Source organism: Anomalospiza imberbis, chromosome 1 (assembly GCF_031753505.1).
Source record: "Anomalospiza imberbis isolate Cuckoo-Finch-1a 21T00152 chromosome 1, ASM3175350v1, whole genome shotgun sequence".
NCBI lineage: Eukaryota > Metazoa > Chordata > Aves > Passeriformes > Viduidae > Anomalospiza > Anomalospiza imberbis.
Window position 1 is genome coordinate 54,539,085 of NC_089681.1, and position 12,274 is coordinate 54,551,358.

At 41.1% G+C, this 12,274-nt stretch overlaps 1 protein-coding gene across 2 annotated transcripts in view; it reads left to right on the forward strand.

Moving 5' to 3' along the window:
• The first annotated feature begins 2,014 nt into the window (after window positions 1-2,014).
• CDH7 (cadherin 7) overlaps window positions 2,015-12,274 on the forward strand; it is an 82,443-nt gene continuing 72,183 nt past the window's right edge. The window contains exons 1-2 of one of the 2 annotated variants that reach the window (XM_068193151.1): window positions 2,015-2,149; window positions 10,923-11,324. In XM_068193151.1, coding sequence (XP_068049252.1) covers window positions 11,115-11,324 — 210 coding nt within the window. In that variant the 5' untranslated portion in view covers window positions 2,015-2,149; window positions 10,923-11,114. Of the gene's footprint in view, window positions 2,150-8,566; window positions 8,644-10,922; window positions 11,325-12,274 lie in introns of those variants that run through there. The other variant, XM_068193161.1, reaches the window with a different exon arrangement.

Genomic DNA, 12,274 nt, shown 5'->3' on the forward strand with positions numbered 1-12,274 from the left:
TTCAGGATTTTCTTGCCTGAATACATCTTATTAAGTTGGAACCATGCACTCAGACACTCCACAACTTGGAGAATGTAGATTGCTTCTAGTTGCTCTTTTTAAACCACTACTTCAGTTCACAAATGCCATGATGTTGAATTGCCTCCCTCTGATTAGAAGGGTGACATTGGAAATCACATCTGAAAGTGAAGTTTAAAAACAAGAAACACATAGCAGTTACATATTACATTTATTAAAATAGTTATACATGCTGCATTTGTGTATTCAAAGGCTATAAACTAATTCAGAAATTAAAATTATTTTAAAAAAACCTTTGTGATCCAAACCAATTGTTTTGTTGCTGTTTTTTTCTTATTGAAGTGACTTTATCCACATATTAATTTATTAGTGTTGACAACACACTTCACAGTATAATGTATAGTACGAATGAAAAGTAATTATATATTCACATTATTAGTTTGCTTATATCATGTTGAAAATGCTTTTCTGGTAAATAAACCAAAACACATTGGCCAAGGTGCATCTCTTAGAGTTGCCCTTGGTACAGTCCATTGTTCTAAAAACAGTACATGTTAAAAATATTTTTGTCCGTGAAAAATGTCAGTTCAGCAGCTCTGCCAACATTTGGAACCTCTGCTTGCTTTTTTTTTTTTTTTTTTTTCCTTTTTCTTTTTTTTTTTTTTTTTCAGGAGGCGTGCTGACTCCTGGCTGATCACGTTTCAGTTGTAGATCTCTTTCATTCTGCAGACCCAAACGGCTTCAGCAGTGCTGAAATGAGGCAGAAAGTTTGTGCTGCCGCTTTCCCAGCCGGACCACGTCCAAACAAAGCAGGTACTCATTTCCCAGGGCGGCTGCCCCGCGCAGCTCCGAGGTTGCTGGGCTCTGCGTGGGTGCTGCCGGGCACCAGCCCCAGCGTGACCCTGAGCCTTCTGCTGCCGGTGCGCACACTCCGCTCTCTCTACCCTTTATTCTGGGAAAGCATCTGGTTTAGTTATTCAACGTATTTTTCAATTTTACGCTCACCACCGCCCCGCGATATACACAGTATACTGTGTATACTGCACACAGTAGCCGGGGAGGCGTGACAGCAGCTCTAGGGAGACAGAGGGCAGCAGGGCTGAGAGGTTTGAAGTCCCCGAGCAGGTCGGTGGTGGCTCCGTGCTCTGCCCGGGGAACAGGAGAGGGGACCCCAGCCCGGCCACGCGGCTGCCCCACGCCAGGCAGGAGGACGGGCCAGGGCAGGGCGCGTGGGTTTCACAAGTGGCAGGCTGGGCAGGCTGAAAGGGCAAAGCTTTAAAGCAGGGACTCCGCAAGTTCGGTTTAGTTTTGCGACTTTGTCTTCACGCGTCGAAAGCTCAGCCGCAGCTTGTAGGACAAATTGCGTGGTGGGTAGCGGGGGGGGAGAAGTAAAAATTAAAAAAAAAAAAAAAAAAAATCTTGAAGTCTCTCCTTCAACTCCCAGTTTCAAATGCAAACAGGGAGAGAGACTGGTTCCAGCCCCACCCCCTAGCCCGGCTTCTGATTTTTATCCAAAGGACTCCATCTGTATATCCTGTCAAGGAGGAGGAGGAGAAGAGGCGGGGGGGGTAAGGGGGGGGGGAGTAGTGGGGCCGGGCAGGATGCTTGCTCCCTGGATCCCGCTTCAATAGCCACCGCTGGGTCTTCGGGAGGTACAAAGAGTCCCTGTGCCGCCTCCGCGCGCCCTCGGACGGAGCTGGCAGCCGGCTCCAGCCACCGAGCCGTGATATCCCCTGCCCAGAGCAGCATCCCCACCTCCTCTGCTTTCTCCCTCCCTCCCCGCTCCTTCCCTCCCTCCTCTTCCTCCTCCTCCCGCAGCCACGATCCGCACCCAGTCGGAGCTGGGCTTGGCACCGGCACCCACTTCTCCCATCGTGTGCCCGGCGGCTGCCTGTGCAGTGCCGCGCCGTGCCGTGGAGGAGGAGGAGCGGAGCAGCGGCAGCGCTCCCATCTCCGCGGGTGCGGGCGAGTGCGCGGGCGGGCGCGCAGCCCCCATGCCCGGTGGGCGCCCCGCCGCCCGCAGGCCTCCCCCGCCCGGGAGCATCCCGCCAGCACTTCGCCACGGAGGCACCGTCGGCCTTTGGAATTAAAATACTCACCACGCTGGGCAGCCGAGGGAAAGGGGGAGCAGGTAAGTGCTGGCTGCACCTGTGCCTTTCCTCGCCTTCCTTCCCCTTTCCGTTCCCTCCCGTGTAGGCAGAGGGCGGTCGGAGCAGTTGCAGGAAAGGGCTCTGCGCTGTTCCTCCGCACCCGCTCGCCCCGGAGCGGCTCCTGCCCGAAGCGGAGCCGCGGCTCTGCGGAGCCGCCGGGGGCGGCGCGGCCGCGGCCGTAAGTTTGGCGTTCCCCGGGCTGGGGGCGGCCCGGCCAGCGCAGCTGGGACCGGCCGCGGGAACACCCAACACCTGCTGTGGTGGGGAAACCGTGGAAAGTGAGAGCACTGGGATTATAGGCGCGTGGGCACCTTCTGAGAAATAAGAGAACAATAGCATCACTCTTGACTCTTTGGAGAAGTCTCACAGACAAATGGGGAAGTGTGGTGGGGGAAGGGAGGACCACAGACTTCTGCAAAATATAGGCAGCCCAAAGTCCTGACAGTCTCAGTCCGTTCAGCCAAGCCAAAGAGGCTGTCTTACTTGGGCTCGAAGTCTGGCAGTGATGCTACAGTGTAAAATATTAGAGACAATGAAATTTCCTGAGTTATTTCCCAGAGCTTTTGTCCTTCTGTGTCAAGGATGTTCTAGAGTTTGCAAATGTTGAAATTATGGGAGCTGTTTCTTTGATTAGTATTCAGCTAGTAAGGCTAGCTCTGCAGTGCTTGGCTGATGCTGACCCTTCCCCCTCTGCCCTGTCCCCCAATCCATCCACATATCCACACACGGGCTTGTCCTGCCTTCCTACGATAGGCTGTGTACACCAGTAGCAAGGGGGTTGTCATCTGGATCCTCAGCTGCTAATGGAGGCAAAAAATATCCCTTTTTGAGATACAGTTTAGCCTTTATACTGCTTTCAAAAGGTGAAGTAGTTCAGGTGAGCCAAAATTCTACAAACGATGCCTTCCCTGGGATGTGGGAAAGGATGGGAGATGGATAATTGTGATGTGCTCTGATTCTGGGAACTGAAATGCTGATACTTTCATCTTTTCCCCTTGCAAGGATAAAATCTTATGTTCTGATAGATAACTTGTTCAAGCCAAACCAGAGACTTGAAAGGGCAGAGTATACTTCATAGTCTCTCTAACAAGACATACTGACTTGCAATTTTTCAGCTAAAACATAGGTGATTGTGCAGCTTTGCAGCAAAGAAATTGCTTTTCCAGGACAAATAAATAAACACATAAAAGAGCCAAACTCTTGAGCATGCCAGTTTCTGAAAGAGTCTCTCCTTGGCATTGATGCGTGACCTTACTTTTCTATCTTTATTATATCTACTAATTGTTTCTGTGTTACGTTATTTGAGTTTGCAGGGAATTGTTACTGGTGAAAACTAGGTGCTTTGTTTTTGAGAAAGGTGGGTCTACATAACCCTAGGTGCAGAGCTGTTCAGATGGACAGTAGCATGAAAGTTGCATAACTAAATTAAGTTTGCTTACTATGTAGCTTCTGAAGGTACAACAGGTCAACAGATAAAGATAGCTGTAAAGTGAAGCTGATTTTTTCTCAGCAATATTATAACAGTTTTAACGATGCGGAAGTGAGGTGAGGATATTTGAAAATGGTACGATTGTGCCTCATTATAGCTAGTTCAGTGCAACGGGTGTGTTACCATCTTTGGAGGAAAAAAAGAACACAAAACCCACTTAACAAACCCAAAAGAACTATCCAGGGACCAAATGTGCTATTATTTTTAAGTCCTTTTACAAAATTTTATAGCTTTTCTGTCTGTAACTACCAGGGGATCTAATCTAGACATCTAGACACATGCTTTTTTCAGGGTCATGAAGAAAGGCTAAGTAAAATTCCAAAAACAATTGCTGTAAAATCCACAGTAAGGGAGGGCCTAGCTCTTGCAGCTTTTAATATTTAGTTAAGTAATATTAAGGGTTTGAGTACTCAAAAAATATTTAAAACTACCAGGAATATTAGGAATATATCAAAGGTAATAATCTGAGCTACCACTGCATGTTAGAAATGTGTGTCAGTTAATGTGAGTGAAAACACAAACATCAGTAATATAGCTTATTTTCTTGCAAAAAGCCATTAAAGATTGCAGTTTTAATCAAGGAACATTTCACCCTTATAATGGGAGACTTTACTGTAATTAAAGGCTGATGTGGGTCATTAGACTAGTGTTAAAAGTCAGATGACAACCTCACAACTCTCCTAACTCTACTTTCATTGATTTAATAGCAAGGCACTATTGATTATTTGCTATTGATTTAGTAGCAAAATATTGCTATTTTTGCATGTAAAAGGGTAATTGTAAAGCATTTGTACAGCTGCAGATTAACTGTGAATTTTCTGATGAGAAGAATGGATACAATATCCACATAGATTTTCGCCTATCCTTTTCACACATGACTGTGTGTACGTACACATGCCCATATTTTTCCATGTTTCTTCAGCAGTCAGAGACTTGACAGATGAAAATCATTCCTAATTCAAGACCTATTGTTCTAGTCCAACTTAAATTCCTACTTTGCTATAAACCTGGCTAAGCCTTTTCTCAAAGGGATTCAACTCACAAATTGATGTGTGATGAAAATAGAAAATATTTTAAACTTCAAGTGGTTTACAGATGAATATACTGCTTGGGAGTTAGTCCTTGTGTTGTCTAGTAAGTTTTTGTGTGTGCTTTCAGTCTATTGACTTCAGTATCTCATCTGTTCAGCGGTTCTTCAATGAAGGCCTTTCTTGAGCCATTCCTTTTCTTTTAGTTTATCACACACAATTTTTTTTTTCATGCATGCTTTCATGGTACGACTGGATATTGTTTACTTGTGGGAATACAGATCATTAAATTCTATCTGAGGAAGGGTGCATAAAATAGATGGTTACTTCAGTTCTTCCTGTCAAACCAGGCTTAACTCTAAGCAGTAATGCAGGAGTGCCTCCTCTGGGAATTCAGCAGTTCTGCAAGAAAGTCATCCCTAAGCATTATGTGACGTTCTTCAGCTGAAATGAGGCTGCAAAAATTGAGCTTGTGGAAATTTAAATATTTGCCTTGATTGGTCCCAGATCCAAAAATACTGCTGGTGTTTCTTTTCAATAACTGATCAAATTAGCATAATCCTTCCCAGCAGCTTAGATCTTTCAAATGCACTATAGCAAGGTGAAAAACCAATAAAACCCTTTCACGTGGAGAAAATGATATTAGAAAAAAAAAAAGATCTTTCTTCTGCTAATTTTGCCTGGGGAAGAAAACAAACTTACCAAGAACCCAAACAATTTAGCACTCTAGACACGTGCAATCTTATGATCAGCTGCAGAGCAGTATAAAAGACCAAAAGCTGTTGCCTGGTTTTCTTTATGATTTTTTTCTAAGCCATATAATTTATTGCAGTGTGCCTAGTGTTTTTCTGTCGTCTCATCAGGTCCTTTCACCTGAGTCAGAGGGTATTGGAGCCAGTTTAGTGTAACAGTGCCATATGTTTGGAGCAGTGATAGTTTTTTGCTTGATAACCAGATGCAGACTGCAGGATGTGCACTACGTTTACAGATCTCCCATGTGAATATTTAGGCCAGTTAGCGGCAGGAGGTTGTGGTCTGTAGTTGTAATGTCATCTGGCACAGGGAGTTAATAGGTTTCATCGCACTGCCTTGACTTGCAGAGCTTCATTTCATCACAGGGTCCCCACCTCACTTGCTCCAAGGCACCCTCCTTTTCTTTTTTTCTTTCTCTGAAAAAAGTGATAACCAGACATTGCAACTGACACCGTAATTAGACGTTATCTTCTCAAAACCTTTTTGTCTCAAGTACCAGATCCTTTTCATATGCCTGTGAAGGATTCTCCTGTAATATTTAGGATGTTTGACATGGAAGAGCTGCCGACGTGTAACAAGGGGAAGTTTCTCTGCCACTAAATGTAGCACCCTGTCCAATGGGCATTGTAAAATTGAATGTCAAAGCATAAATATTTCAGTGAGAGCAATCCAGCTGTCAGGGGGCTCACCCGCTGCTTCTACTTTGTTTAAGGGATCATGGTTCAAGATCCAGTGGCAACAGTCATCCTTGGAATTATTTCAACACCCTGGCTCTGACTTTACTGAATGACTAAAGTAGAGAAAAAAACCAAAAAACCCCATGGGATTACTGCATTGTTGACCAAGCTAATGCAAGATTTACTAGCAGGTGGTGGCTGCTCAGTCAGTGAGGTCCATATTTGTCTAGTAAATTTTGCAATGGTATCAAAATATTGAAGACATTTGATGATGAAAGGAGAATAATGGGGCAGAAGGGAGGATGAGGGAAGAGAAGGCAATAATATAGGAGTGGTAAACTCTTCAGTTACAGCTTCAATGAGCGGCTGACAGTGAGATTTCAGACTAGAGTAATGCAATCCAGACTGATGGAGTTTAGTAATGGAAAAGGGTTTGGATTTCCACTTTTTCCTGAAGCATTTTACTCATTAGAAACACTTCAGGACAAAATATACTGAAGGACAAAATCCTCTATTGGGTTGAAGAGGTTGACAGGAAAATGATATGGTTCATAGATTAAGCTATCACTGTGACACTGGTAGCAATGTGTGAGCAGAAGTCTGCAGGAATTTGCATTTTGGCTGCAAAGGTTAGGTGGTGCAAAGATGATCTCAAGAGCATTCAGCAAACTGCCCTACAGGGCTGGGGAAGTCTCGGATGTGGGGTAGGAGGGCTTCCAAGATGATATCTCTGAGACTGAAAACTTGTCCTTATCTACTGGTGCTCCTTGTGACATGCAAACAACGAACACTAGACGTGATGATTTGTTTCAGAAATTATGGAGTGAAGCAAAATATTCAGAGAGATTTTCAGTGGGTGTAAATTGCCCTTAATTGCTTGCAGTGAGGGGGACTATTCCTTTAAGCTGAGGATCTTATTCATGATCTGAATGTTTTCAACAAATCAAGATTGCCCCTTGGAGACAGTGCGTAATAGTGTCTTTTTGACATTAGCAGATTGTTTTGGCAAACTAGAGTAGTAACATTTTTCAGATTAGCAGTGTATTCCAGTACACTGTGGCTTAAATATAGATTAATTTTTGCACAGTAGATGGGAGAAAATGTAAGGTTGATGACATATATTGAATGAAAAGTTTAATATTTTTTTCAAATGTGTATTCTTCAGTCTGAGGTTTTATGTATCAGCCAGCTATTTAACAACATAAACATGGATATCTAGTGGATTTTTTTTATGTTTATTTTTTTGGATTTTGTGGTTTTTTTGATTCTTACAGCTGTTCACTTGGACAGCATGTTACTGCTTAGTTAAGACATGCTACCTGGCACTGTACAGATCACATAACATGCTCTCCAAATTACACACCAGTTCTTTTACTTTGTATTTTTCATATTTGTGATTGCCAGGACTACATGTAAAGTAAATAGGGGAAAACAACCTGAGATGAGAAAGCTAGAGCTTAATGCTTTAAATACACTAGGATACAAGTTTATTTTTAAAGGCCTAAGTTACTTTTTAGGTTGGCAAAGTGTGAATGAGGAGATATGATTGGGTTTACCCCTATCTGGGGAGGGGAGTAGCATATGGGAGATGAGAAACAAATTGTAAAGGTACCCTTATATTCTAGGGTAGTTAATGATATCAATTAAAGGCGTAAATATTTCTCAGTTTTATATGTTCTGAATATTGTTTGTGCAGAAAGAGACGGCATTTGGTAAAAGAGCATCTTTAAACAAAAAGTTCAAAGTGGTTGCAAGTTAGTTTTGCCATCACACTAAAGTCAGCAAACACAGATGACAGTGAAGACACTGGAATCAGAGCACTGAATACCCTCTGTCACTGTCAGTGTTAGTTTTATCCACTGCTGCAAGTACAACCCTGAACATTCAAGCTGTGACTTAATGAAGAAAAAAAACCCAACAATACCTCTTAGTTTTCAGTTTTATGAATGCTGTGACATTGCTTATGTGGTCTTGTGGACTTGATACTTATCAACATCATAGAACAGGTGATGTTGAAGTGTTAGTTATGCTTGGAAAAAATTAATCAAAAAAATCTGTATAAAATGTATATCTATCTATCTATCTATCTGTCCATCCATCCATCCATCCATCCATCCATCCATCTCAGTAAGAAAGGTGATGAAATGCAATTTGATAAAGAATTATTCCCATAACAGAAATGATTTTTAAATACAAGAGACTTCTGCTTTTGGAGGTTATCACATATAAAAGGCAGTGTGCTGGAAGAACTATAAATAAAAAACCTAAAAATAAGGGCTTTAAGAGGAATAAGAATACTTATCCTGAAGAAGGAAAAAAAAGGGAGGGAAGAGTGTTTCAGAGCAGAAAGTGCTGCCACTTTTTTTTTACAATTACAAAAATAATTGTAATTTTGGAGTTTGTGTGGTAAAAGTATTTGAGAATGAGTAAACCACAACAACATTTTTTTTTCCAGGAGGTGTGAGTATTCTGCTTTTCATCAGATTGTGCTGTCTAGCATATGGACTGTTTTTCAGTTGGTATTTTGGGTGCATTTTTCAGTTCTGTGCTGTGGCATGTGGCTGGGGACCATGGCACTCCATATGGTGGCTTTCATACTTTCTTGCAGGTGTAAAAGAAAGGATATAAGAGAACACTGTTCGAGATAAAGGTTAGAGCAATTCTAGGTTTGAAATGTCTGTTCTGAGCAAGAACAAGACATTTCAAACTGCTTAGTGAAAAGACTCTAACATATTGTAAATGTTTTACTGACATTTCTTAAGAAAATCCATTTTGTATTTTTATCTCTGTTAAATAACAATCTGCTGCCTCTTTGAAATAAACTGACAGTTTATCAATATCAGATGTCCTTAACATGATGTAACTTAGACACAGAGAGGGGAAATCAAGGAATGCATAAACAGCCTCTACTATGAACAACACCATAGTTGAACAGAGCAGTAGGAAGTGAACATATCACAGGGAAAGCACAGCTACTTCCTTAACACTCATTGGCAGCCCTCTCAGTAATTACTGTCATATTGTCATGATTTACCCAAAGGGCCAGATCAAAAGTGAGTTATGGCTAGTTGGGATTAATCATTTCAAATTAGGCTCTTCTAAATAGGATGACACCTGCTTGTTAATCCTGATGTTACAGGAATTCTGGTCCATGTTGGAGTGATGTCTTTTATAACTGTAGCATCATGTTTTCAAAATTAGGGTCTTTAGGTAAGGCTTGCCTATTCTTTTCATTTTGCCTGTAGGGAGACACTGGATTTTCCTATTTGGAAGCTTTCAAATTGCTGCTGCTTAGCAAACACGCTCAGTGGGTTTGTGGTTTATCCCACCAGCCTCTAAGCAAAGACTTTCTGGTGCAGGGCAGTACCACAGAAGGGATTACAATAAAAGGCTTTAAATACAGTCTGTAATCAGAAGAGCTTTTTATTTGTTTCATGTTTCTGCCCTCTAGGTACCTTTGGCAGCACTATGCATAGGCGTTCTGCAGCTGAAAGAGCCTGATATACTGAAAACAGATAGTGGATATTGCATTTCACTCAGTTTTAGTAGTAATGGGTAGGACTATGATAATCAGTCCAGAGAGTTTAATGTGTATGTGATTTAATGTCTAGCCTTTTTAGATTAATTAAAAGTATAAAGGTTGAAATCTTCTTTTTTCTGTGGCTTTCTAAGTAGCAGCAGTTCACTCCAAATTAATGCTGTTATCTATTTTAATTTCATCCTTATTTCCACTTCACGTTTGGCACTTTGTAAATGCTTCTTGACTGCCTTATTGCTCACTTGGACAAGGAGGATGTCTATATAAGAGACAGCTTTGCTTATCTGGTGGTTCTTCCAAAAGACAAAGCTATGTTTGGTTCTGACTGACAGAATTTACACTTATAAAAATATTATACTAAGTATACATTTTTACATGGGCAGTGAAGACTCACAGTCATAAAAGTAAGAAAAGAGTCTTGTTTAAGTACTGAAGTTTGTCTTTATAAAAAAATATTTTTTTTTATTAATAAGTCTATGAGTTATTAAATGATTAAAATTTTAAATAAAAACTGATTTACATTTTTTAGTTCTGGAAAATCATTTGTAGCTAAATCAAGGTTTCATTGAAAATACAAAATGACATTATCTTCTGATCTTTCTGGGCATATTTCGGTATAAATATATAAAGTAGTCTAACATGTTTCTTACAGTGTCTGACATTTGCTTTAGGAATGTAGTGAAATTGTGTGGGGAGACTCAGGGCTTTTTACCAGGTCAGGTTCAGATCAGAACAAATCATAGCATCTGGTGTACTGTGACTAAGAATCAATCAAATTGTTCTGATTCATCTTATACTCCTTCATTTTACTTTTGAGTTATATGGGAGAGAGTTAAGCTAGGCTATATCCCTGCCATTATTACAACGTGCTGCCTTTAGCTAGTTTGTAATTATATCATAGTAATGGCAAGTAAAAGCAGACCATAGCAGACAGAAGAGAAAATATCAAACAAATGACTGTAAATAACTACACTTACTCTGATTATTTTAAAGAGGAACAATTTTAGCATTTATACTGGAAAAAACAGTGTATTAAGAGAACATTTAGGAGAAAACTTTATGGCTATAAATACAGTTGTATCAGCAGTAGTAATGCCATCTAAGAAGTTCGCTATAAACTCTGAGAGATTTATGTAAACTCATTGGTGTTGCTGAGGAGAAAAGTAATGAATAAACAGTTTCAATGCATGATGTGAAAGCTGCAAAGAATTTGCATTCTCTAAAAAAAATTAAAATTTTGACAACAATTTTTGTCTTTTTCCTGGATAGGTACCCATTACACCATTTCTTTGGTGAAGGCTATTCAGCAGTGGTGACATCTTCCAATCGGCCACCCTGCAGATTATTATCTCTGGACTCCCTGCTGACACCCTGCCAGAAGATAGAGCTACTGAGGCAACTGGAATTGTGCCTGCTGTGGTCAAGGTTTTTTCTTTCACCGAGGAGAAAAAAAAAAAAAAGATGAAGTTGGGCAAAGTGGAGTTTTGCCATTTTCTTCAGATACTAGCTCTTTTCCTGTGTCTTTCTGGGATGAATCAAGCTGAGATTACAAGGTCCAGGTCAAAGCCCTATTTTCAATCAGGGAGGACGAGAACCAAACGCAGCTGGGTGTGGAATCAGTTCTTTGTGCTGGAAGAATACATGGGTACAGACCCACTCTATGTAGGAAAGGTAGGGGATTTAAATAAACTATGGAGGGTGCAGATGCTTGCTTTTTGATGTGTTTATTTGATGCAATCAAAAAATTGTAATTCTGTTAGCCGAGAACAGCAACACATTGCATTTTCATAAGGTTCCTGTTGCAATTTTCTTTAAGAGCTCTACATATTAGCACTGCTTGTTTTACAGAGTACAGTAATGAAAGTGTTTTGCTACCACCGATAGAAAGAAAATATTTATTACTTATACTAGGTATTAAAATTGAGGAATATAACGATGAGTATTCTTTTTTAAGGGTTAACAGCTAATCCCACAAAAGAAGTTCTGTATTATGTTGTTTGCTCCCTAAAACTCAGCACTACTGAAAGAAAGAGAGAAAGAATCAGGCATCTGTGGGTGTGATGAGTGAAAAGGAGTCCATGTCTGTCTGCATTACTGCTTTTCTTTGATATTGCCTGGTTGGCAGATTGGCACCTCGGGGACCCCGCTGTCTTCTGTGCACAGCACAGCCTTGTGGCTTTACCTCGCCTGTGATGGGCACGGGTCCAGTAGAGAGCCAGCCCTTTTACATCAGGGCATCCCAAATGGTTCTTTCTGAGTGCCCGTCGCTGCACATGGAGCACGCTGAGCACAGCTGTGAATCCAGGACTTAGCTCATTTACTGCCTTGTGCTAGTGGGTAATACGCTGCCTTCAGCAATTATGCAGGGGAAAAAAAAGCCCACAAAACAAAACCCCCTCTTGTGTTTCTCTGTAACATTTATGTGTAATCATCTTTTTGAAAGGAAAACCCATTTTCTCAGTAATATCAGAATCAATAAATAGAGTTTCTCATTAAAATACAGCAAATGCATAGAAAACAGGGGAGTGACAGCTTTTGGCACAACAGCACGCTTACAGAAAAAGAGATGAAGTAATCTGAAATCCACTTCTTCAAATATACCAGTGTAATGAATTTCAGCT